This window comes from Xenia sp. Carnegie-2017, unplaced genomic scaffold, assembly GCF_021976095.1.
Source record: "Xenia sp. Carnegie-2017 unplaced genomic scaffold, XeniaSp_v1 HiC_scaffold_13, whole genome shotgun sequence".
In the NCBI taxonomy this organism is placed as follows: Eukaryota; Metazoa; Cnidaria; class Anthozoa; order Malacalcyonacea; family Xeniidae; genus Xenia; species Xenia sp. Carnegie-2017.
In genome coordinates, this window is record NW_025813436.1 from 5436968 (window position 1) to 5464252 (window position 27285).

General features: G+C 36.7%; 4 protein-coding genes across 9 annotated transcripts; all 4 read right to left on the reverse strand.

Moving 5' to 3' along the window:
* Positions 1–3580: 3580 nt before the first annotated feature.
* On the reverse strand, positions 3581–9574 carry LOC124448741. Its single transcript, XM_046999710.1, has 9 exons — positions 9265–9574; positions 8959–9042; positions 8822–8885; positions 8468–8560; positions 7867–7897; positions 7595–7649; positions 5265–7018; positions 4953–4999; positions 3581–4334 (listed from the first exon to the last, which is right to left on the reverse strand). Exons 1-9 carry the CDS (start codon positions 9385–9387, stop codon positions 4291–4293), a joined length of 2295 nt encoding a protein of 764 aa, XP_046855666.1. The 5' UTR covers positions 9388–9574; the 3' UTR covers positions 3581–4290.
* Positions 9575–9745: 171 nt separating this feature from the next.
* On the reverse strand, positions 9746–19060 carry LOC124448752 (ATP-dependent Clp protease ATP-binding subunit clpX-like, mitochondrial). The gene is given in 14 exon segments (XM_046999719.1): positions 9746–10839; positions 11769–11827; positions 11830–11857; positions 11935–12228; positions 12809–12973; positions 13068–13156; positions 13473–13637; positions 13936–14118; positions 15810–16002; positions 17055–17215; positions 17572–17868; positions 18137–18228; positions 18418–18507; positions 18804–19060. Coding segments are annotated over 12 exon segments (1899 nt in total). The 5' UTR covers positions 18207–18228; positions 18418–18507; positions 18804–19060; the 3' UTR covers positions 9746–10644.
* Positions 19061–19184: 124 nt separating this feature from the next.
* Positions 19185–23719, reverse strand: LOC124448781 (peroxisomal membrane protein PEX14-like). Of its 4 annotated transcripts, none has more exons than XM_046999753.1 (11): positions 23053–23719; positions 22931–22963; positions 22762–22846; positions 22597–22672; positions 22479–22507; positions 21960–22054; positions 21386–21491; positions 20220–20317; positions 20053–20141; positions 19844–19941; positions 19185–19656 (listed from the first exon to the last, which is right to left on the reverse strand). In XM_046999753.1, exons 1-11 carry the CDS (start codon positions 23080–23082, stop codon positions 19433–19435), a joined length of 963 nt encoding a protein of 320 aa, XP_046855709.1. In that variant the 5' UTR covers positions 23083–23719; the 3' UTR covers positions 19185–19432. The 4 variants fall into 4 exon arrangements, with proteins under 4 accessions (XP_046855709.1, XP_046855717.1, XP_046855722.1 ...); XM_046999761.1 differs by having other exon boundaries at positions 22479–22510; positions 22603–22672; positions 23053–23718; XM_046999766.1 differs by having other exon boundaries at positions 22603–22672; positions 23053–23716.
* A 320-nt stretch (positions 23720–24039) lies between these two features.
* On the reverse strand, positions 24040–27006 carry LOC124448762. Of its 3 annotated transcripts, none has more exons than XM_046999729.1 (5): positions 26809–27006; positions 26582–26657; positions 26362–26501; positions 24784–25863; positions 24040–24712 (listed from the first exon to the last, which is right to left on the reverse strand). In XM_046999729.1, the coding sequence occupies exons 1-5, from the start codon at positions 26882–26884 to the stop codon at positions 24606–24608; spliced, it is 1479 nt and encodes a 492-aa protein (XP_046855685.1). In that variant the 5' UTR covers positions 26885–27006; the 3' UTR covers positions 24040–24605. The 3 variants fall into 3 exon arrangements, with proteins under 3 accessions (XP_046855685.1, XP_046855700.1, XP_046855693.1); XM_046999744.1 differs by having other exon boundaries at positions 26582–26609; positions 26809–27000; XM_046999737.1 differs by having other exon boundaries at positions 26781–26841.
* Between the last annotated feature and the right edge of the window lie 279 nt (positions 27007–27285).

Genomic DNA, 27285 nt, shown 5'->3' on the forward strand with positions numbered 1-27285 from the left:
ATTCCAAACAAGGACATGTAGACTTATGAAATGATGTCTTTTGATGATATCGTCTTCTATGCAACGACAACTTTTTCATATGTTCTCCCGTATAAAATGAAGACTTGTCGTCTCCTATGAAAATGTAAGACAAGAAAGTTGACACAAATGTTGAAAAGACGACTACTACATTCGATTACATCGACTACATTTGACTATGAAATCACTAATATTTAGACGGAAAGATCGAGACAAATATTGAAAAGACAACTCCTAGGAAATGACGACTTTTTAAAACGACTACTAACAGTGAAAAAAGTTACCAACAAGACACACATACAAGATCATTGCCTGATTCACCACCATACAACAATGCACGACATTGACTTCATTAAATTACTTCGATTACATTGACTACTTTCGTCCATGAAATCACTAATTTTTCAATTGTCGTGTTCAACAAAATGAGGACTTTGTCCTACGAAAGGTTAAACACACTAAAGTAGACAATTAAGAAAGTCGAGCAATGGTAGACAAGAAGGTCGACATAAATGCAGACATAAAGGTAGACATAAAAGTAGACAAGAATGTCAACACAAGGCAACACAATGAAATGAAGGCAGATAGAAAGATAGAGGTTTGAAATGGCGATCATTAAAATTGACGACGGGAAAGGTGAGGAAAAATAACGATGAAAATGGCTTTTTCACAACATTTTTAAATGAACGAATTTGATTAAGGACATGCGCGTCATGACGCCAATTCACCACATGTCAATGGATGACATTAGTCATACTTTATTCTTCTTCTTTCTTCTTGGTAAAAAAACATTTATTGCTTAGAGTGCAATTAGCAAGCCCTTGTCATTAAAGTTCTAATATTACTATGATGCCGTCGAAGGCATTTTCTGAACACCTTATAAACTAAAGCCTTCTGTAATGAAAGGCAATAAACGCTATTCTATCGAAACACTTGAAATGTTTTCGTTGGCATTCCATCTCGCTCGCTTGGCTGTGTGGTACAGATGACGATTTGGTGATCACTCCTCGTGTTCAAGACCACTTCGTTCTCTTTAGCTTTTTAAAGTTCAATCATACGTAAATAACTAAGGGTAAAGTCATGGCTAATGTAGTTGCACCTTCTAAGGTTCAAGACCACCTTGTATATTGTATATTTCTACTTCAAAGTTTAAAAAATGGGCAAATATGCCAAGAAACTGTTAGTATTCGTTGTTGAGCTTCTGGCTTGACAGGCTCTGTCTGACCTCCAATGCACGAGGTCCTTGGTTCGTCCCGGTGTCGTCGTCAGTTCGGGTTGTAGATTGAGGATTGTGTGCAAGGTTGAGGTTAGGAGGGGATGTGAAAGGGCGTTCGGTTTGCCCTCTGTTTCCTGACTATTAAAAAATGACTTCCTTCGGGAAGTCATAGAAAAATTTGATCAAAAGACTTAGTTTTTTTAGGGCAAAATTTTTGCAACAGATCCCCTTTTCTTTTTTTTTTCTCTGAAAATATACTAAGTGTCGCATTCCATTTTCGAAAAATCAACAATAGAATTGCTATTTGTACACCTCGTGTACACTATCATCTTCCCTTACTGTGCTCTTGACATTCTAGGTTCTCATTCATTGCAAGTCTTATACTCAACACACCAAGCCCAACAACAACTGACTGACCCTCGATAGATTCGAACCTCACACCACAACCTGAGAAACCTCCACATACCCACTCTACCAGTGAGTGAGTTGGAGAAAGGTGGTAAGTTTAGTCTTTTTACTATAGTGTATTAATTAAAGTACTAAAAAAATATTTAATTCCTATCATCAACTTTTAAACTATTGACATTTTTAGAAGAACATTAGAGATACATCAAAACGCATTTATTTGCCAGAGAGAATCGTTTGTCGTCAGTTTTGTTACACAACAGCAATACATTAATATAATTTGTAGCCACGGTATCTATTTTCGCTCATGATATCGAAAAAAGTACGTCCATATGACATATCTTAAAACGGTTTCAGTCCTGCTCAGATTTCTTTCAGCAGTTGCCATCAATAGTTGTTTGAACGATTTCTAATGTTGAATATAAAGACTGTGTACATTTAATGATTGGTGTGGTTAAGGCTGATAGCTTTTTTCGAAAGGACTGAGTGGGCGAAGCATCTTCAAAGGATGTCAACAGTTCGGTCTTTTCCAAATAGCACTGGTATTTTCTTGTTCACCTCGGTTACTCGAACGATTTTGATGAGCGAGCTGAATAGAAGGAGCATATTTTGTGGATGTCATCAGTTTGGTCGGTTTCTTTCCTATGAGGTGATTAAAGTCATGATCAAATTAAAACTGGAGAAGTGCTCAAGTATACCAGTATATGACTAAATGACTTGGTTTTTCCATTGCTGTTTATTTTGTTACACCAATATTCTTTTTTTAAATACTCTGTGGAAAAAATTGGTTGTTATAAGATGGCACTGTGTATAAACATAACCCCGGCACTCGACGTGATAAATTCAAAAGAACTTTCAATTATAGGGTGCAGTTTTCGTTGGAAATAGCTTTCAAACATTACTTATTGCGTGGTCTGTCATCGACCTTAATTTTTAACAAATATATCGTAAATTTTTCGTCTGGCTGTTGGTCAGTTTATGTCCAGATTATCTTCCATCACCGAGAAGTTGGCAAAATACAAGATCTTTCTTCATCTTTGCTTTCTCAAATTTCTCTCTTGCTCAGTTAGAAATTGCTGTTTACACTTGGCAGGAATATACTTCGATGATTTGTTGTCATCTGGAACCATCAAAATAACCATTGACTTTAGCTGCTCTTAGTGAGCACATTTTTCAACAAGTTTTTCAAGGTCATAGATTCCATTTCTTGTTCAGTTACATTCACAGATGTTGACGTTCTTGACTGTTCATCAACACGATTTATTAGATCTGCAATCAAATGACACGCATTTCGGCAACGAGCAGAAAATTAGCTTCAATCATCGTCCATTCCATTTAAAGCAGCAAATTTACATTGCTTTACACAACCACAAAACTTTCGAATACTTCGTATATTTGTCGCCTCTCCGTGATCTTCATCTGGTAAATACAAGACAACTTTTTAACATGACACCTCGTAGTTGATAAGTCGAAAAAAAGTTAAAGTTAATTTTATCTTTACCCACAGATCTTATTAACCGCATTTTGTTCCACATGATTGTTTTATAGTAATGTTTGAGAACTTGAGAAACTGACGGATTGTTTTGATTTCAACGCCTGTCACTACGCTAAGCCGCGGGTGAATAAAGTATTGTCAGCTACGTGCATGTCTTTGTTTCGAGAACAAAAGCTTTTCTGCTGCCGAGAGCATATCTTCTTTTCTGCTGCCGAGAGCATATCTTCTTTTCTGTTACCGAGAGCATATGTTCTTTTCTGCTGCCGAGAGCATATCTTCTAGCAGCAAAACATGCTAAGTAATGCTCTTGTGAGATTAGCATTGTGATCATATAGGTATTGAAATTTGAAAATGAGTAATAAAAGTTACATTCTTTGACCTGCCCTGTATAACGACCCTTTACAAAAACCACTAGTGACGCACGGCGATCCATGAAAAGAAGAGGATTAAAGTCGCGTACGTAAAAATTTCATTTTACAACAATTGACCTAATTGAACTAATTAGTAGAGTTGGCTAACATTTTGAAAGCTAATGAAACACGTTATTACTACTTACAGAATATTTATAGATAATTCAATGCTAAATACAGCTTATTTTCCAGGTACGGACACATGCACAGCTTTTTTAGCGTTCGTATACAGGCAGTCAAAAAAGAACTGCTCTCCAGCAAAAATGCTTTCACACCTGGAGCAGCATTGGAACAAAGTACCAAAACATTCGACGAAAGTCACACGACAAAAAAATAACATTACATTCAATAACTCCTCTTGCTTCAGTCATAGCTTTGCATCGGTTGGACGTGATGTCTAATCTTGGATTTCAGCCAAACTCCAGGGAATTATCGAACAACGTAGCTCGCCCACGACTGCTGGAGCCGACAATAGCATTAATAAAATATTCTTTTGTATTTGACCGCCAACATGGCGGCCATGACGTAACATGCAATCCACCTATTAGATTAATCAAGCTTAGGATTATATGATCATCATCACTATCTAATCCGATACGACCATATAAAAACCGAATAGGATTTTTTTGATAGCCTGTGTACGTACATACGTGTGGAGGTGATGCCAAAGTTTACATAAATACCTTCAATATGTACATTTTAATAAATATTGAGAATAAAAACACAGCTTGTCGTTATATCAAGGACTATGTTATTGCGTGCTTCACACGATGTACTCGCCAATCTTTCTCTAGAAGAAAAAATCATATCGAAGACAATGATAGATTACCAAATGAACATTTATCAACGTCGTTGTCGAACTCAAAGAGAATAAGCAAGCGCTGGTTTTCTAAGTTTAGTTCTTCACTAAAAAACGATGGAGTATCAAAACGGCCCATTTACTGTTTACAAAATGTTTAAGAAACATTTCACGATCAAATGCTCAGTTTCTGTAAATGACACGATTGCAATATGCAAAAACTTTGTAACACCCAAAAACATATAGAATATGAAGGCGAACAACAGGGGAAAGTAAAATCAAAAACGAATCCCAGCAATCTTTACACTTTCAAAAATGAAACAGTGTTCCTTGGTCATCGTTGCTCGCCATTTCATCGTTCAACATGTTTACTTAAAGGGAATGGTCAAACCCAGGAGTATCGACAAATATTTATGGATGTAGTTCGTCTCGGTTAGCTTGGAATCCCGAGAACTGTTGTGGTTTATGTTGATGGACGTTGCAACATCCTTAGGGGTAGTCGTGACACTGAACACAATTGCTACTAATGTTGTTAAAACATCTATCAACAGCAACACGCCATCTCAGGAGGGCGATCTAAATTTACAAACATGTAATGTTTATACTTACTTTGGCATTCTCGACTGCAGTAAAATTTGGTGCCTTTTCCTTTGCATCTTAACAAAAATAGGATACAGTTTTTTTCACCTTAGCTAAAATACCAACTCCAATGAACATTGGATGAAATTTATGCATAAATAAACATTTTGAGGCAGTTAGGTTGAGTGTAATTCAACGAAATGATGTTTCAACTATCAAGCAGTTCAAACTTCGAATCACTAACAAAGTGAAATGAAAAAATCTCTATTTTTTTGTTTATGAATACAAATGCTTCTTCTTGTAAATGAACACACAGAAAATAATCGAAATTCGTCATCTTACTTTTGACATTTCTTGAATTTTTCGCCTTCGTTCTCCGGTCTCCTGCAAAATGAACACTTGCGAATCTTGTCCCCATTCCTCTTTTTTCTAATCACCCTCGATGTTGTCGTCAACCGTTCATACTGCTCGTTCGGATGCGGTTCGCACAGATGCATTTCGGGTAAACTTTCTCTCAAGAACCGTTCATCGTCAACGTGATCGACATCATCAGAGTCATCACTGGTGAACAATTCATTTTCGATGTACTTGTCCTTCATGCCGTATCCATGTCGCGCTCTCATATGATCCTTTCTATCCATGATGTATTCAACCTCCACGGGTTCATTTCCCGATTCGTTACTAAGGTGATATTCTCCTTCCATACTTTCCTTCTCAATTTGAGATTTATTATCATTAATCACAGAATCCTCGTATGTTTCCATTTTGAGGCTTTCCACTCGGGGAGGCGCATCGTGAAATTGAGAATCCTGGGGAATTTCTCCTTCACTAGGAGTTTTTCTTCCGAAATCAAAATTCTCGAGATTTTCACATTCACTACCCACAATCTCGCTGTGTTGTTGACTGAATTCAAAATTCTCGAAATTTTCTCCCACATCACCGACAATAACGGCGGTTTTGCTCTCAAAGTCGAAATCGTCGCCATTTTCTTCTTCGCTAGCTTTAATCAAGAGGGGCTTGTTACCGAATTTAAAATCCTCAAAATTTTCCTCCCCACTAACTGCAACCACAGGGGTTTCACCTCGGATTTCATAATCCTCAAGATTATCAAATCCACCAGACGACACACTACCTGAAAGAACATCTGCCTTGTCATCATCAACATCTTCATTACACTCTGGACGAGAAATGTCACCATCAGGTAATTCATCAGCACCTTGCTGGACATTCGGATCCTCTAACATGACGTCCGAACAAAACTCGAAATCATTACCATCGTCTTTCACGACATGTCCAACTCCCGAATCTTCCCAATCGCAAGCATTTTCTTCTGCAGTTTTGACTATGAAATTTTGACCATTGAGCATCTTATCGTCAGAGTTATGGCCTTCGTCATTCTCTTTGTCAGTATTATTTACGCGAATTACGTTTATCGCGTCAAGTTCGTTGCGGGCAGACTTCAAGTTCATGCTATCGCACTTCATTGTTAACTTGTCCATGTCTTCCTCCAATATCCTTTCTTCTTGAACCATTGCTTTGTGTTCATCGTACAGACAGTCGTTTCCATCCTCCAGAGTCGGAAATTGACACTCCTCAAAGTCAACGTGGTCGATATAATGGTTGTCATGGAGATCGTCGGTAATAGACAAGAGACAATGATGTTTTTCACAATATTGTCCAGGACAATTGGGTTTACAATCACGGGGTTCGAGACGTTTCGGGTCGTGTTTCTTCATATAGCAATAAAAGTCGGCAAAACGATTAAAAGCATCGATTGTGGCGTCGATGTTTGCCTTAGAGTCACCATCTGGACCATTCGCCTTTGTGTTGCAAGTGGATTCACTTCGAGAAGAAGAGTGCTCTTCTGACTTCTTTTTCTCGGTTCTTATTTCTGTTTCCGCAGGCGATCTTATCGATGGTTCCCTCTGCGCTTTTCCCTTTCGCAATTTACTTTTCATGGCCTTCTTTTCAGCTTTGCTTTTCGTGTCGCTCACGGTTGCCACTGACGTCAAAGTCTTCTCCACATCCAGCCATCTCTTGAGATAACGACATACTGAGCCGGCAAACCTTACAAAGAGCGGCAAAATACAGACAACCTAGTGATGTAAAGCAAGTTTGAATACATTTTCACAACCAGATTTGGCAGGAACGTCAGAACGTGCATGATTGAGAAGGGACATATTCATATATGCGTGTTTAGCCTGATTACTTTGTTTTGAAATGTAATATTCCCAATGCCTCCCCCCCGATACAATTATTGACAATGCCCCACCCCACACAACAATGCTCCACCCAATCCCCACAACAATCCACCCCCCACACCCCACAAAATTTGAATGCGCTCAATTTTAAAAACGATGCAGCCACTGGACAAAGATGTTGTTTTAACACCTCTTCTGGTCAAGAAACTAGACTGGACTACACAAGGACTTGAGTTTTGACATCAGATTTCTACTGATGTCAATTTACAAACATAAAGGATCATTGTTGAAAAACAAGTCATGAATGATGAAAAGTGGAGTTAAAGAGTCCAATTTCAATTTCACATCACACTTAATGAAGACAAAAGACTCGGTTGCAAAACGTCTGTTCAAAAGATATTCATAGACATAAAATTTTTTTTTTCTCATTTAGATATGCACAATGAACATTTAGACATGTTGTTTTTCTACCTTCACACAAGTTCCTGCTTCGTTAGGTTCACCAAAAAGTCGTCTGAAAGAATCCCTTAGAGACAAACATATAAATTGATTAAACTAGATTCTTCAAATTGACCAAAGTTAGAGTTGAGCCAAGACCCTGCCCAACAGACAATGGCAGCAAATTCATACGATTTATTCATATTCTTTATAACCATCTCTATAATACTGACAAATAACCCAGCATCATATCAGTAGTAGGGTTTCACAGAATAACTCTACAATACAAAGTAATTTCACAATACCTGGTGTCCTTGCGAAAAAAAGGATCTTTGGCTAGAATATAAAAACAGTAATAATTTAATGTTGTCTGTCTGGGCTTAAGTAAATGCATGAATTTGCTTATACTGGCTTAACAGATGATCAATGCAAACATCACAATTCTCTATTATAATTTTATTTTAATTCCATTAAAATATTGATTTGTATGATTTATTGCTATGCGATAACACAAACAACTTCCTGTGCGATAACACAAACAACTTCCTGTGCGATAACACAAGCAACTTCCTGTGTGATAACACAAACAACTTCCTGTGCGATAACACAAGCAACTTCCTGTGCAATAACACAAGCAACTTTCTGTGCAATAACACAAGCAACTTCCTGTGCGATAACACAAGCAACTTCCTGTGCAATAACACAAGCAACTTCCTGTGCGATAACACAAGCAACTTCCTGTATGATAACACAAGCAACTTCCTGTGCGATAACACAAGCAACTTCCTGTGCAATAACACAAGCAACTTCCTGTGCGATAACACAAGCAACTTCCTGTGATAAGGATGATGTCTGCATCAGACTTCCTTGACAAGTAGTATGAATGATAAATTAAACCTCAATTACCATAAGAACGCGAGTCCATAAATTGAATCATATGTCTGTTCCTTGCCACATTGTAGGCATCATGCATGAATTGTTTGGCTGTGTTGAATTTCGCTGATGCAAAAAAAAATGCATCAAAATTGGCATAGTCCTTAAGAGATGATGTCAGAGGGATGGATTTAAGGGATGGATGCAAAAAGGTGGAAAGTACCCAGGGGGGGAGCATTTGCTTCTGTTTCTTACACAAAACTCAACAAAGATGACCTCAAATGAGATGATCTTCAACCATGAGAGGGGAATTTGGATCATTTAAATATTAGTGATAGCTTAACAGTCGTCTTTCATGGCCGACAAATTTTTATAAGAAGCACATACCATTAATGTAAGCATCATTCACATGGTTGCAAAATTGCTCAATGAACTTTCTCTTTGGATCGCTCTGGAAGAAGAGAAAATGATGATGGGAGAAAGCAGCACATATTAATTCACTAATTTGATGAAGAGCATTTTACCATGGACACAACCGCTTTGATGTCGAGGTGTTGATAGGAATGTGCACTGAATGCAGCCACAAATCCCTTTCTTCGTTGTTTTGACTGAAATGTATGAATAAAGCATTGTGTCACAACGTTATCAGTAATAACAACGACGTATTCTGGAAGCAAGAAGTAGTTTTATTATTTTGGTTTCAGTTTGAAAAAGGGGAAAAACCGAATCACATGATCCGACGAACATTGACAACACTAGATTTAAATCATTTAAACACTGTTTCCGTATGAAATAAGCGGCAATACAAAGAAACAACAGATAAGTCGTACCTCCTCTTCGAACATACGTCTAAAAGCACCCATATGCTTACAAAAATACTCAAACTCGTGGCCGGAAAGTTCGGCCCCGAACAAACTGAAATCATTCTCGTTTATCGGCACGAATTTCGACATACTGAGACCTGTCCTTCTAGCTAAGGTTCATGGATGGGAGTTAAACAGATTTGAAATCATGTTAAAATGAAAATACAATCCATTCTCATAGCAAAGCCTCTCGTTCCACGTCGCTCTGTGTTATGGCATTCCCGTCATGGATAGTTGAGCGCCATTTTGTGCTTTGTTATTTAAAATTTATATCACCAAGATCCCAGCATGATCCCCCTCTCACCTACTTTATCAAGCTTGTTTTCCACGAGATGGTTAAAATGATGAAGACCAGTCGGGCAACAGTGGTCTTACCAAAAATCTTTGGTTTCATGTACAAAGCTCTTTTCAACAGCAAACTTTCAGATGAAACGAAAAGTGTACACCATTAAATACAACATTTTTAATTTTACCAAACTTAACATAAAACGTCAATCTCCACGCCCATAATCGATTCAAATTTACATAGTATATAGATTACAGGTAGAGTAGGACAAAATGTCAGGCATGGAAGAAGCCAGCACGGTTATTCAAGTCGTTTTTCGTGATAAGATTTCCCATGCATTCTTCGTTCGTAAAAAAATGAGTCGAAAGTTTGACATTTAGTCGGGAGAAATGAATTAATGACCAACTCATATTTTTACAAGATGAAACAATTTTTAGCTAGACATGGTTACATACGTTCCTATGTTTTAAAATGATATATACGCTACCCTTGTGTACGCACAGCGTACAAATTTTCGTACGATGTTATATACAGCATTTACTCTAACAAACACCCTGGCATTAATATAAAAATTCGGTTTGAAAGGGGGAAAGAATGTTCGATATAAATTTGAAACAAAAAGTAAAAAATTCCAAAGCGAGTCGAAAAGTGTTTACATTGACGTTTTATTTTCAATGTAGCGCGGGAAGTATATCACAAAAGAGAGGTTTTTATAAGAAAGAGGCGTTTATTGGAGAGGAACTAATCAAAAAAATCTCAGGGCATTGGGTAGGGGGATTTGTAGGAATATGGCATTCATCGGGTGGAGGACGTTTATTAGAATAAATGCAGCACAGCATCAAAACATACGGAAAATTATATCTTCAATACTTTCATTCATTTAATTAATAGTTCGAATTTAACATTGGTGATTTGTGAGAGGTAAAAAACGACACACGAGTAGGATAAAAATTTGCAATTAAAAAAAACTTTCACTTAAAACCTATCATTCATTGCAATGCAACCCAACAAGACCCAGACACAAAGTAGGACACCATATTCCAAAAAGATAAACCAAAGATTCAAGCGCTAGACGTTGCATCTTTCTTGTACGAGTCCGCGTCGTCCTCAACAGCAGCTACGTTATCGTCTTCGATATTTTTTTCCAATGTCCTGTAGATGGCGGTTCTTTCTCCCTTTACGACTTCATCATTTATGCAAACGTGATTGATCTCAGACTCTGGAACGTCAAACATCGGCTCGAGCAACAACTTTTCCTGAAGGAATCATTCAAACGATAGTTTAAATCAAGGAGATTCATAATTGGGTAGATGGCTCATATTCATACATGCATGAATGCCTAATGAGTTCTTTGAAATCCATTATTTTCTATGGATTGAATGCATGCATACACCCCCTAGTTATAGACCTTTTAACGGCCATACCTTAAGTATTCTACATGGACTATCGAAAAAAGTAGACCATACAAATCAATCTGTTTTGAAAATTTCAATTACTGGGGCCGGTTGCACGAAGCCTGGATAGCGCTAAAAAACTGTATAGCAAATTTTTTTGAACGGTTGAAAAACTTCTTAAAAAGGAAAAATATAATTTTTGAGCTGTGCAATAACTGAAATAAAATATTGCTTCTAAGATTACAAGACTTCTTTGTCGTAACGAAAATATAAACACAAGTTTGAAAATTTTACAATCCAATGGATAACTCTATCCAAGCTTCGTGCAACTGGCCCCAGATTAATATGCGAATCTCACTGGTGCATTATTATACATTTTTGCAGTTATATATGTCAAATTTCTAAGAGCAGAAACATTTGGTGCTCGAAACAAAGATATGTAATATATGCACGTAGCTGACGATATTGTACAATTAAGATAGACATCAAAACTATAACAATGTCTAAAGGTTTTCTTTTTCCATACACCCTGTATATTGTCGCTTTAAAGACAAATCCTGTCAATGTACTCGACATTTTAAGAACGTGCTTATTCCCTACACATGTCATCAAGCTGTCGAATAAGATATGAACTAAAACGTTTCTCGTTGTTGCAGTTTCTTACAACGTTCATTTTGAAAACTGTTAACAATAAATCAATTTTTTTAAAGCATCATTGACAACGCGACACAAAAGGTGGATCGGTATGATGCAAACACATATTGAAGTATCGTAATCAATGTCAACTTTACCAAAATAGATCTGAGACCACGGGCCCCGGTGTTTCTCTCCAAGGCTTGACGAGCAGTCCAAGTGCATCCGGAGTGAACTCCAACTCAACCTAATCAAAGAGAAGATGCAAATTGATAACCACTTATTTTTTTGCAGGCAACCGAAGCCTGTAGGCAAACACCTGACCTTGTCCATATCGAAGAGCGTGCGAAATTGTGGAACCAAAGCGTTCCTTGGCTCTTGTAGTATCCTCACAAGCATGTCTTGTGTGAGAGACTGGAGACTAACAGTAATCGGCATGCGTCCAACGAATTCCGGAATCATGCCAAACTTTATCAAATCACCCGCTTCGACATCTTTGAGCAGGGAGTCTTTTTCGGCGCTTTCACTTTCGGTACTGATCTTATAGTTGAAAATATCAACTGTATTACTACCATTTTTATGTTTATCATTCACCGGCCGCATTTGAAATCCCATCACCTAAAATAAAGAGAAATCGTTTCGTCTTTTAATTTGTTAGAATTTAGGGTTTATTTTCAGTTGCCTTTTTCAACCGAGAAACAATGTATCAAGAAATATGCACTTAAAAAAAAAATTCAAAAATTGCCTTAAACAGAGTAAATACCATGGTGAATGGTCAAATACTAACGTAATAGTTCTTAAAAGAACTGTTTAAGCCAGAACACTAAACCAACAATTCTAAAAGAACTGCTTAAGCCAGAACACTAAACCAACAGTTCTAAAATAAATGTTTTTAAGCTAAAAAGACATTATGCATTTCGGCAGACTACTCATAGTAGTACTACTTAAAAAACAGTTCTTTTAGAAATGTTGGTTTAATTTTCTGACTTAAACAGTTCTTTTAAGAACTACTACGTTAGTATTCGACCATTCATCATGGTATTTACTCTGTTTAAGACAATTTTTAAATTTGTCACAACGACAAAGTCTCTGTTTTACGAGAAAAGAATTCCCTTAAAAAATATATCATCTTGCATTCAAGGACGGCCGTTGAAAAACATATTTGAAATACTTAGAAGTCTGTTCATAATCGTGTCACCTTATCTTGTTTTCTTCTGCTCACGATCTTATCGAGGCCATTAAAAGCTCCTGAAGCGATAAATAAGATGTTCGTCGTATCGACAGCTATAGTCTCACCGCGCATTTTGCGGGAGTTTTTTTCGGGAACGTTCACTGTGGTGCCTTCGAGGATCTTCAACAGGCCCTGTACGTAAAATTTAATGATCGTTTTAGGTATATATTGCTTCGTATCGTCGTTCCACAATATCATTCAATATCACTATTCCGTTTTTAAAAACCTGTTGTACGCCTTCTCCACCAACATCGCGAAGCTGATGAAATCCTGGAACAGAGCTTATCTTGTCCACTTCATCCAAAAATACGATACCTGTCAAAAATAGAGACAATTATGAAGTGGTATACTTCTTATGTACCATCGTCACTATGACATGAGAATAAAGAGATCAAGTACAACGATTTCTTATGCACCATCGTCACTATGACATAAGAATAAAGAGATCAAATACAATGATTTCTTATGTACCATCGTCACTATGACATAAGAATAAAGAGATCAAGTACAATGATTTCTTATGTTTCGTCCTCGCTAAGTGCATGACTCAATAAGACATAATCGAAAGAAGCAACTTCGTCTTTTCAATAGACCCAGGGCCATCATCATGAAAAGTTAATTCGATAATCACCTTGTTGAGCTTTATCAACGTTATAATTAGCTTCCTGGAGAAGTTTGGCGATAACAGATTCGATGTCTTCACCAACATATCCAGCCTGTGTTAGAGTTGTGCAGTCACAGATAGCAAAAGGCACATCTAGACATCTTGCAATGGTCTGAGCTAGCAAGGTTTTGCCTAAATAAATCCAAGAGTGACAGTTAACTTGAGCAAAATAAACACATAAAACAGATTGGTCCAAGATGATGAATGAATGAATGAAAGAATGAAAGAATGAACGAACGAATGAACGAATGAATGAAGGAATGAACGAACGAATGAACGAATGAACGAACGAACGAACGAACGAACGAACGAATGGAATATCTTTATTTTAAGACGCTGGCCTCGTCAACCGAAGTTGATTTCCACTAAGGGCGTCTTTATGTACAAATACAAGCATATAAAAAGACAAATCAAAAAGGAATCACTTTACCTGAACCGGTTGGTCCGAGCATGAGAATGTTGCTCTTGTCTAGTTTTACTTTATCGCTCTTGCTATCCAGTGCTTCACTGCCATGTACAAACGAATCCGACGTCGCTGTCTTTTGAGTGGACTCTACTTTGTTTGCACCCAACGGTGAGTTGTGATGCAAATTGATGGCCATTTGTAAAAGTTCTAAAAGGGAAGATCAAACAGCGTAAAGGTACTAATACCTTCTTAGCGTAGATAAACAGAGTTTATTTCAAGAAATTCAATATTGCAAACATTTGAAGAATTACACGGAGGAAATTCCCCGGGATAATTTCGATACACGATTTTCAATCCCTGGGACAATTTTGATGCACAATGCTTCGATTTTCATTTCTTGTGAAAGATCCCGTGTGACATTGGCAGGAAGATCTATACCGTAGCATTAAAAAATAATATTCTCACACAACTGGGAGCTGCTGCAGTCAATCCGCCACCAGCTTGACATTTATTACATTCATAAAAACAGTTAATATAGCTACCATTACATTTGCTGGGCAGCCCTGCCCCTAACAGTAGCAGCATAAACTCAACAGTCTTAGTTACTAATCATATACATATCTCTATAGTGTTCCATCCTACTCTAGTCAAGTTGTGCGGATGCAACAACAAAATGTGCTAAATATAACCTACACCACCCGTCACACGGATTCACAATCGGACTCCCAAGGGTGTGCGAGAAAACATTTTACATCTTTTTCGTTCCTCAGTCGACGGAAAATAATACTTCAAGTTCATAAACTCTGCGATCAAAAATGTGATTGAAAAAATACTGGTGAAACGTTAGTTTCGAATATTTCATATCAAAGCTCTATCAAGACCAGCAACGTTAGTTTCAAATATTTCATCAGGAAACTTCCTCTCGTGGCTAGAAGAGTTAGTTTCGAATATTTCATCGGGAAACTTCCTCTCGTGGCTGGCGAGAAAGCTCTATCAAGACCAGCAACGTTAGTCTCAAATATTTCATCAGGAAACTTCTCTCGGCGAGAAAGCTCTATCAAGACCACACCAGAAAAGCTAAACTAGAGATCCAAGGATAGTGAAAGGTTTCCAAAAACCCCGCTGTCTTTTGAATCGTAATTTGAATCAACGACGAATGCTTCAGATGTTTATTTCATTTCTCCATTAACTAACACTTAATTTTGATTCGTGTTTCATGCGGTGAACATTCATGGATTCTCATAGCAAATGAAAATATTTTTAATAGAACCTATGTCAAGGTATAGTCTAAATAACCACTTCTTGTCTTGTTTTCCACCGTTTACATTGGAGCGATTTTATTTATGTGTACGGTGTAATACGTACCTATGATAGTGTATTGGGTTAGGGTTAGGATTAAGGTTAGGGTTAGGATTAGGATTAGGGTTAGTGATAGTGTATTGGGTACTTTGCTTTTACTTACATATTGTAAATACACAACAGGGTCGGTTGCACGAAGCTTGGATAGCGTTATCAATTAGATGGTAAATTTTTTAAAAGGTGTTTATATTTTCGTTACGACAAAGAAACTTTGTAATCTTTAGAAGAAATATTTCATCTCGGTGATTGTTCAGTTCAAACCTTATACTTTTCCTTTTTATGAAGTTTTTTAAGCGTTTGAAAAAATTGCTATACAATGGATAACGCTATCCTTGCTTCGTGCAACCTGTCCCAGGTACGAGGGTAACGGGTCATTAAGGTAACGAGTTTGATTACGCATTCGCGCAAACAAGCTGCGTACTTCGTAAAAATTATCATTGAGCAACATTGTATCAAACCCAACATAAGTCAATGAAAACTTAAAGAAAGACGTCCACTTGATAACAAAAGTAAGAAAGATTTAAAAATACAACACGAACCTCTGGGAGGGTTTGCTGAAATAGGAGGAGGTGCTATGACTGAAGGTCTTTGTGACGGGTTCTGAGAAGTCTGTGTTGAAGTTTCTTCGGGGATATTGACTTTAAGTCTCTTGTAATGGTTGTAGACAGCAACTGAAAGAACTTTCTTGGCCTGTTCTTGACCAATTACGTAATTGTTGAGAAAATCAAAGATCTAAAAATAAAATGCAATGAAAACCTCTGACTTATGATTGAAAATATAAAACACACAAATCTTAACGACAACATGTTGCCACAACACCAACATATTGACATAACATCAACATGTTGCCATAACACTTCCACAACACCAACATGTTGACATAACATAAACATGTTGACATAACATAAACATGTTGACATAACATAAACATGTTGCCATAACATAAACATGTTGACATAACATAAACATGTTGACATAACATAAACATGTTGACATAACATAAACATGTTGCCATAACATAAACATGTTGCCATAACATAAACATGTTGACATGACATAAACATGTTGACATAACATAAACATGTTGCCATAACATCAACATGTTGACATGACATAAACATGTTGACATAACATAAACATGTTGACATAACATAAACATGCCATAACATCAACATGTTGACATGACATAAACATGTTGACATAACATAAACATGTTGCCATAACATAAACATGTTGACATAACATAAACATGTTGACATAACATAAACATGTTGCCATAACATAAACATGTTGCCATAACATAAACATGTTGACATGACATAAACATGTTGACATAACATAAACATGTTGCCATAACATCAACATGTTGACATGACATAAACATGTTGACATAACATAAACATGTTGACATAACATAAACATGTTGCCATAACATCAACATGTTGACATGACATAAACATGTTGACATAACATAAACATGTTGACATAACATAAACATGTTGACATAACATAAACATGTTGACATAACATAAACATGTTGACATAACATAAACATGTTGACATAACATAAACATGTTGACATAACATAAACATGTTGCCATAACATCAACATGTTGACATGACATAAACATGTTGACATAACATCAACATGTTGACATAACATCAACATGTTGACATAACATCAACATGTTGCTATAACACCAACATGTTGCCATAACACTTCCACAACACCAACATGTTGCTATAACACTTCTACAACACCAACATGTTGACATGAAACAAACCTTTCTGGGTGGAGGTAATTTCTTGTTAGGTACTTCAATGGCCTGTTCAGCATTGTCTGTCTGATTTTTCGTGTTGGATTTAAATGACTTTCTTGTGTCAAGCTCGGACAACACAACAAAAAAATGATGACATTTATCACACTTGACAAACCGTGTTGATGCTGAAAGAAAACAAATTTCACCTCAGTGTTGCATAACAAAATAAGTATTTTCAACAGACTAAGGAACAAAAAAAGGCAAAAAAAATTTTCTCACACAGTTGTAAGAGCCTGAAAAGCACATTTTGTTGTTACATAAGCTCAGCTTGAGTTCTTCCCACCCTACTGGATAGATACTACATACATAATTTAGTATTCAAGACTATTTACTTTAGGCTACTCTAGGTACTCCATTCAATGGTAGCTGTATTGGTTGTGTAGATGAGTAATAAATGAGACGGATTGGCTACAGCAACTCTCAAATATATGTGAGAATTAATTTTTTTGGCTGATGTCAAAAAAAGAAACATATCACTTACACACAAATGTCTCCACATGTGTACAAGGACTACCACACTTCGGGCATCGAAGATAACTTCCTCCATTTCCTCCTTTCCTGCCACCTTTATCAAGTGATTTGTCTTCACCCTGGCTTTCTTTGCCTTCTGCAGGACCAGCCTTGCTTTCCTTGCCTTCCGTAGGGCCATCCTTATCAGGGGTGTTGTTCTTCTCATCAAGGTAAACATTACTTGCATGAAGATTACATTTTAAATTCAATGCATTTATTTGTGTTTTCTTCAATGATCTTGAGAGCAACGGATTGGAAAGACAAAAACCTTACAAGAAACATTTTATTGCTCCTATTTAAGGTGTACACACAAGGCAAACACTATGAAACATCAACAAGACATATTGTCAAAGTTCAGCTGTAAAATTTTCCTGTTTCTTGAAGGAAACAGTTGTTAAAAATGAGAATGAGCTATTTCATTTTCAAAGGCAAACTACAATTATGTGATTTCCCACAATCCAAGCATGACATGTCAACATTTGATACAGAATATATTCATAACTTTAATAATGTTAATGGCCTACACACTTACTAACCTTCGCATCTGAAAACATTTTCCTTGACACTTGAAAGTAGAAAGTGACGATACAAGTTGACCTTGTTCATAGCACCGAAAAATGTCAAGTCACTAAAAGAAACATTCTTATCAAATGTGCATTCTATGTGAACAGTCTACTAGAGATACGCCAATAGTAAATTGAAAAACGTATTAAGACGGTTTAAACTGGAGGACAAATATATTTGTCCTCTCACTGGAAGTCCTGGCTTATGACCCCGGGGTAAATTGTCTGACGCCAATTTGAAAGGAAAAACTCACCTTCGATCGTGTTATCCCTTCACCATGCAGTGCACAATTTACAGTAGTCTTTTCCTGACTTCTTAAATCGTGAGTTTAGCGGCAGGAAAACTAAAAGTAATTAAATTAAGTCTGAAATTTACTAACTGGCGTCAACGCATGCATTATGTAACTATCTACAGACCTAACTGAGAACTTTCTGATCGGGATTTTGTTTGCTTTTGAACCCGGTATTAATACTTGAAATTTGAAAATCCACTAAAAACGAGAACTTCGGTGACCGGAAACGAATAAACTTTTCAGTTTGTTTACTAACAATTCGTTAATTCGCAAACACCGACATAAGAGCACCATTTTAACGTGAAAGAAACGACAATTTTAAAGGAAATTTATAGGCCATATCATACCTTTTTACTTCAGATGGATAGAGAAACACTGTAAGTCTTTACATTTATCATAAAAAACAGACGATAGAAACTCAAAGTTGTGCTTTAATTCCTGGAAAAGGATTCTGTAATCTGTACAATGATGTACAACAAAGAATAAAACAGACTTGTTTATGATTGTTGAGCATGCGCATTGTGACAAATCGCATTGTCGAATTATTACGCAATACAAAAAGTTTTCAGGGTCAGGGATCAAAGTCCAATCTTCTCGAGAAGGTTGAACCATGGACCTACCTCATGGAAGGTCCACGACGATCAGCGAAGTCGGATGAATACCATTGAATTATGGATAAATATGGTAAGAAATGAAAATAGTCACCGACCCCCCACAAATCGAACACATTTTCAGTGGAAATCAGTCGACTCTTCTCATTCAAACCGACCAATCAAAAGATTTAATTATCAAACTTTCGCAGAGTACATAAGAGTACTTAGAACAATATTGAATTTCCCAACTCTCCAATTTCATTGCCCTTTTGAAAAAATCGTTTAAATCCCGTATCTTTTTCATCATCCCCCAGTTGCAAGTTAACAATGATGTTGAATTTATGTATTTGCACCTTAATAAATTACTCAAGATAGAACTATATTTATGTTTGTATTTTAATATATGAATCAGAGAGCCTTTCCTTTACATCACTCGCATCGGTGATTTCCGAGGATCCGATTTCGGATGACATCGTCGAGATGCTTTTATCAGGCAGTTCATCCTCCGTCTTCTCGCAACTGCCACCAATCGAGTTTGCACTAAAAGACTGGGCACTAGGTATTTCCAATATACCTGAGTTTTGCTCTTTCCCTCGCGTAATTGCGTCTTAAAGTAAAGTTACAATAAATCAAAAATAAAGTGAGAAAACGATTGGAAATAATGTCAATACTTTAGTACTGCAGACGAAATAAATTTGCATTGGACAATTTCATGTTCTGTCCAAGCACGGGTTTTGACCAATCATAGCACGTATTGGATCTTTTTAGTTTAGCAAATAACATTAGTATACTACCAGAGCCAGACTCGCTAGAGACTTGAGGATCGTTTCTCTGCCAAGCCGGGATACTGGGAAACGGCGATGACTGCACAACAGGCGATGGAAATTGACGTCTGCGAAAAACGTGTTGGAACATGATAGATTATTCAAATGAATATTTTAAGATTCATTTGCCGAGAGTCAATGTGAAAGAGGTCAAGATCTTCAATAATTTAATCTTCAACCTGTTCAACAGAAGGCCTTTCAATGAGGACAGCTCAGATTTGATCTCGGTCAACGAGTAACTTTCTGTCATACTTTGAGACAGACAAGCCTAGCAAGTTGAAATAAGTAAAATGCATGCATAACAGAAACGTCAATTGAATCGATTTTCGATCATTGAAATACGCACTTGTGAAGTAGAAAAATTAAGAGACAGTGATTGCACTTTCTGTTGCTGCTCTTGAAGCATTTTCTGAACCGTTTCCAAAGTCCCTTGTATACTGTTGACTGCAATAGATCAAACACACTGAGAAGTAAGTACCTACTCTGCGTCCTGGGGTCCGTTTATGATACCAAGAGCTAAAACACATCACCCGCAATCTAAAATCGCTTTTAAAAACTTCGTTACCACAGTGCGAACTTCGAACTAAAACTTATTTTAATATGCATTTAATATCTTGCTAAGATTACCGGTCCAACTATCGTTTCTTTCTACAGTAATATTCAGAGACTTAGATAACTTAGAATTTGATGCATGGTAGTGACTGTGTACTGTTACAGTGACCATGTATGTCTAGAGACCATGAATGGTGAAAAAGACCATGTATGGTTAAAGTGACCATGTATGGTTAAAGTGATCATGTATGGTTAAAGTGACCATGTATGATTAAAGTGATCATGTATGGTTAAAGTGATCATGTATGGTTAAAGTGACCATGTATGGTTAAAGTGAGCATGTATGGTTAAAGTGAGCATGTATGGTTAAAGTGATCATGTATGGTTAAAGTGATCATGTATGGTTAAAGTGATCATGTATGGTTAAAGTGACCATGTATGGTTAAGGTGACGATGTATGGTTAAAGTGAGCATGTATGGTTAAAGTGACCATGAAGAGTCAAAGTGACCATGTATGGTTAAAGTGATCATGTATGGTTAAAGTGATCATGTATGGTTAAAGTGATCATGTATGGTTAAAGTGACCATGTATGGTTAAGGTGACGATGTATGGTTAAAGTGAGCATGTATGGTTAAAGTGACCATGAAGAGTCAAAGTAACCATGTATGGTTAAAGTGAGCATGTATGGTTAAAGTGGCCATGCATGGTAGGAGTAGGCACTAGTCCTTGCACTTGTGGCACCTGGCTGATTACAAAGAAACAAACAAACAAACAACATTTGTATACCGGCCAGTATTAATCCCCGCCAGGGGGGTTGACCGGTCCATGAATTTTTCTATGCCAAACGTCTCTATCTCTCGCCATATCTCTCGTTATACCCATCGCCTTCATATCACTGGTTACATCATGTTAGAAAATAGTAAGCCTTTAAATAGGCAAAAATAAGAGTTGCTTATCACCTGTTTGGCTTAGGTTTTCTTTGAGTTCATGCACTGAGGTCTGTAGTAGATCAATTTTCTCGTCACTCTCATTAGTTTCACTTATAATGAATGGGAGAAGATACTTCTGCAAAATAAAAAAATATCTTGAATAATCAACAAAATGGACAAATAAAGTAGAAAACATACTTTGAAAAATAGACCTATTTCCGATGAGTTTGTATGAAGTCCAAAATGATACTTGCACAGTGTCTGTTAATCTCAAATCTTGAGTTGAAAATTTCAACTATTGTTGAAAATATGTCTATATAGATGACTTGCCCTGTTTACGTTTTGCTGGCGGGAAGATTAATCCCAAGAGAGGTTGACTGTTGTTGCTGTGTTGTTCTAAACTACTTGACCAAATCTGCCTGCCAGCAAAATGTAAATAAGGCAAGTTGTCTATATTTGTGTTCGTTAGAACATATATTCTGATATAAACTAATTTTATCACATTAATTACTTAGCTAGTGATTTCCATGAAACATAAATTTGGATTGTATGCTAACCATATCCCAATGCTTGGTAATGAATGGAAAGTATGATTTGAAAATACCTTGACCAAATGAGCAAGAAGATAACCCACACCTCCGCCAAGAAGAGCAACCCAGAAAAAATCACGCAATCTCAATGAATTGGGTGGAGGTTGAACTAAAGGTCGAAATGAAGTAATTAACACAAGGCACAGACCATCCATCCACTCATTAAATCCAATATTGTTATGTTACAAAACCGAGGTTGTATTTTTGGAAGAAACATGACTTGATAAACCATAAATAAGTCAACCAAATATGCCCAGACAGAATTGATCTTAAATGCAATGTCTTGACCAAGACAATGAATTTTTGAGCTTGCATAAACAGGTTAGATGAAGACAATCATATTTTAGCACACCAGACAGCAAAGAAGAGAAATTACACCCCCAAGACTTGTCAAGTTGCAAGTTTCAACAAAGTTGTTAAGCAAAAAACAAAAAACGTAACATATTTCGGGCATTTGTGTCCATTTGCACCTTTGGATTGATATTTTCCATGATTGAAAGAAAAAGAAAATTTTTTCACCACTATCTAATTACCTGGATAGTGAGCATACACTTGAGCAGCACTTCCGAGAAAATCAAGAACAAGTCATATAAATAACAAGAAAAAACAGGATAAGCAACAAATTACACTCAAAATGAAATTAAAAATCACCCGCACTTTTGAGGAATAGCTATCTCTTCTTTTCCTGAAATTTCAATGGCTTTTTGGATTTCATCATCAGTTAAGCCTGGAAAATCACGTCACAGAAGAAAGAAGATAAAAAAATTCATAAAACGTTCATGTTCACATGTTCTTATAAACTGTTGATTAACGTACCTTTTTTGACAAGAAATGCCTTTCGTTGGCTTAGTGGTGTCTCCCTCACTCGCGGGTTGTTCAAAAATTTGACCGCTGTTTCAATCTAAAAAATAACAGCCGTTTTTTCCAACGAGATAATACTTTGTAACTTTACTTTAACAACATGAAAATAAAAAAGGATTAGTACTTGTTTCTGCGACTTTAGCGCATTTTCCTGGGACTGCATAGAGATAGATATTAATCAATATTAAATACCGAGAGAACAGAGACGATACACCTTCGTTTAGGAACTCAATGCATCACACTAACCTTATCTTTTTTTTCATTTTCATCCACCATGTTTTGTCTTGCAGGCTCATTCAGCGGTAGTTCCCATTACATTATGACGTCAGGTATTGAGGTGAGGGCAATGGGTGAGGGTGGTAAGGTCTCACATTGAGTTATAAAAGAACTCAATGGGTGCCATGGGTGCAGAAGTGGTGCAGAATGGATTGAATTTTGTAAGGACTTAAATAATGCAAAGTTTCTTTATGTCAATTGATTCCACCTTACCCATCAACAGCAAGGGTTTCTTCCTAGAACAAAACTCAACGCACATTTTTGTGGTGAAATCGTGTAACTTTAGTAAAACACAAAACAATTGACACTCCGTAAAAAGTAAACGTAATTTGTTCTAAACGTTTCGACAAGTACTACGCGTGATCATCGGAAGTAATTTTTAAATCTTGCAATGCCGTGCAGCTATTGTTAAGGGGCAACTTATCTTAGTATTTTTCAAATGAATAACACAAGAATGCTTTTCCTAACTGATTCCGGCAACTCAACATGGAGAATTCTAAGAATGGACTCAATTCGTTGTATGAGATTACGTTCCGTTGCCTTGCTATTCTACTTTTTTGACAACTTTCAAAACCAACTACTTGCAATGCAAACGCGCACGAACAACAACTGTCATCAAAAATAAATTGTCTATTGATGAGTGAGTTATCACTTATCAGGCTGATAACGTTAAAAAAACACATCAAATAATTAATTCCCATATTTTCGGGAAAATGGTCACGAAAACTGTGCACCTGCGTGTAAAAATTTTGTTTTAAGTAATTCAGACTGTGTATGAAATACTGCTGTAAGAATTTGCCAGCGTCATGGACGACGCTCATCCATATTTCAAACCTCCAAACGGAATGTTTGGAGGGGGGGTAGACAGTATATATGAAAGGAGGGAGCTAGTTAGGGCATGATTTTAAGAAGATGAAAAGCCTTTCTTCTTGATGATAGCATGAGAGTATTGAGCTGTTTTTCACACAACATAAGTTGTAAATGATATCTACTCCCAAAAGCTAGCTACTTATATTATCATGAAAAAAGGAAGCAACCTTGGGTGGGAACGAAGTCTTATTCTTCAAGTTCTATAGGGGAACACGTAATGTCGCTTTTTTACAAACCGAATATAATACAAACGATGAGATTTAATTTGATTGAGAATATTAAACAACAGGGGGCGGGTTGCACAAAAGCCGAATAGCGCTATCCACTAGATAGCAATATTTTAAATGCTTCAAAAATCGCTTAAAAGAGAAAAATCTACGATTTGAACTGGACAAAGAATGAATAACAACATTAGTTCTAGAGGTTTCATTATCGTAAAGAAAATACAACCATCTTTTTCACAAGTTTGAAAATTTATCATCCAATGGATAACGCAATCAGGGTTTCGTGCAACCGGCTCCAGAACCGTTCGGTCTTTTCCTACAACTGATGCATTAAGCATAAAGAACCAATATCCATGTATAAAACATAACTTCACAGAAACTACAGAGCGTATAACAACTCTGAATACAGCCACATCGTGCAACTTATCTTTATTGACGTTTTAGCGGCTTCTTGGTTACATAACAACCATCCATACACGGTATGAAATCTACCAACTCAACACGTGGTACAATGACGTCATCCAGATGGGTTATATCTGTTCAATAGACGAACATATAGTGTATTAAATGATATTCTGAAAGACTCGATTATTTAAGAGACACCTACCGAAATTTAAGCTGTTGCAGAATATATTACAGGTACGATTGTTGTTTTTCTTCCCCTTCGTCGGAGAACTTTGGTTTGGAGAGGTGACGTCAGTTGTCGATGGGTAAACGTCTGTTGAATTATGACACCCATTACGATGATTGCTTTGCAATAGAGGTTGTTTTTTCTTTGCTTTACTCTTTCTCTCTTTTCGTGGTTCTTTATCCTCTTCGGAGCTTGAAATGGCACAATCCCGTCTTCGCAGCACTTTAAATTGTAAGCTCTTACGTTTCCTGTGACGATGCAGCTCGTATCTCCTCAATTCTTGATTTGATCCGTGCTTTTTCTTCTGCACTGAGTTTGCATCCGTGCTTTCATCAGAACTCTTTTTGCTGTCGTTCGTGTCTTCAAAAGTGTCCACTTTGTTCTTTTCTTTGCACTTTCCTGATTGTCCAATCAAAGCATGGCTTTCCTCATCAGAACATTTTTCGTTCTTGTTTTTGTGGTCAACACTGTCCCCATTGTTCTTTTCTTCGCACTTTCCTGATTCTCCAATCAAAGCATGGCTTTCCTCATCAGAACATTTTTCGTTCTTGTTTGTGTGGTCAACACTGTCCCCGTTGTTCTTTTCTTTGCACTTTCCTGATTCTCCAATCAAAGCATGGCTTTCCTCATCAGAACACTTTTCATTCTGGTTTTTGTCGTCAACACTGTCCCCATTGTTCTTTTCTTTGCACTTCCCTGATTCTCCAATCAAAGCATGGCTTTCCTCATTAAATCTCTTATCGTTGCCATTGGCAACACCAACACCATCACCATCGTTCTTCCCTTTGCACGATTTCTTCGATTTTCTCTCGTAACCAGTATGCCGATCATGTTCAAGCTTTCTTAATCCATCGTCGAGCCTTTTCCAAGCACACGAACCATCTACTCTTTTAACATGGCGTTCACTTGACACGCAGTCATTTTTTACAAGAACTTCCACATCTTTTCCATGTTCTTTCTGTTGGTTTTCATTCGCTTCTGAAAAATCACCATCATCCATATCGCAATCAGAGAACTCATTTGTTTGTTCAGGCTGGTTCGCTGCCATGCCAAGATCTACAATAATTGAGATAAATCAAGAATGTAAAGGCCAATCAGCACTGGTTTTGGTTGAGAAAACTTAATCTGTCAAAATTGGAACAGATAGGAAATCAGGAAAATGAAATTGCAAAGTTTGTTCGCAAAATAGCAAACAATTTTTTTCTTGTTGTACAAAGGACACTTGAGGTCAAGCCTTGTCATGCTCAGAATTTTGTATTTGTACATTTTTGAACTATTTGGCAAGTTTAGCACAAAAAATACCAGATACTACATTGGTTGATTTGTCCAAACACAACAATTTTCATATTAATGAAATTATTCTCTTTCCAAATGCAATACTAGTCTGATTTAAAATGGTCTTTGGATCCAAATAACTGTTTCACAAAAAAACTGCAATGGTAGTGAGTAGGTACCAAGCAGCTGTACAGGTACTAACATCACACATGCAAAGTTTCCAGTTGAATATCTGCTGTAGATGTCAATAACATAATAATTTTCCTCCTTTTTTCATACCTTCTAGTTCTTTCCAGGGAAAAATCACAAGATTTTTCAAGTCTTTGCAAGAAAAGTGTTTGGGTGAACCAAAATGATCGAGTAAACTCCAGTGAAATATGGTCAATTTTCCAGTGAGGAATTCTTTGGATGTGAAGATCCTGTTATGGTGTAAATGGAAGCATGTCACAGGATATGCAATAAAACATCAAGTGGAGGCATGCAAAAGTTTTTTTCATACTTTTCAACATCAGAAGCATCCTCATTATCTGCAAATAAATACTGGGCCTCAAATGGATTGTCAACAACATCACCATCTACATTTAAGTTGAAAAACAACACGCTACAATAAGTTATAATAACTGACATAAAATGCATTCACTGGCATTGATGCATAAAAATTAATAAAATTAAGTAACTTTGTCTTCATATATCCATACTATGACAAGTCCAAAGTCCATGCCATACCCCATTCATTGACTTTAGCCCGAGGTACACTGGATGAAAACCACACAGTTTTCCGGTTGGACAATAACGCAGCCATTTTCTTTAATACATGAAATTCACATAACACAGCTAATGAGTATATCTCCTAAAGTCTTCGTGAAGAAATAAAAATTGAAAAAATGCGAAACATTTATTGTAGCCATGTTTGAGATATTTTTGCGCTCAACAAAATATGGTTTACATGAAGTAGACGATTGTCATTAATTAACATACGTAAATGACAGGGCACTGGGGGTAGTATTTTATAGACACGTAAAGAGAATAACGGAGAATGAACAACTAGTTTAATCTTTTATCTTATAATGAAATTGTATGAACGATTTATTTCAAAATTAATCATGTTGTGGCCTAAAATAAGCATAAAACAAAATAAAAAAGCTAGACCCAGGCCACAGAGAAACGCGCAGTCGATCCATTGATTACAACCATTGAGCTCTA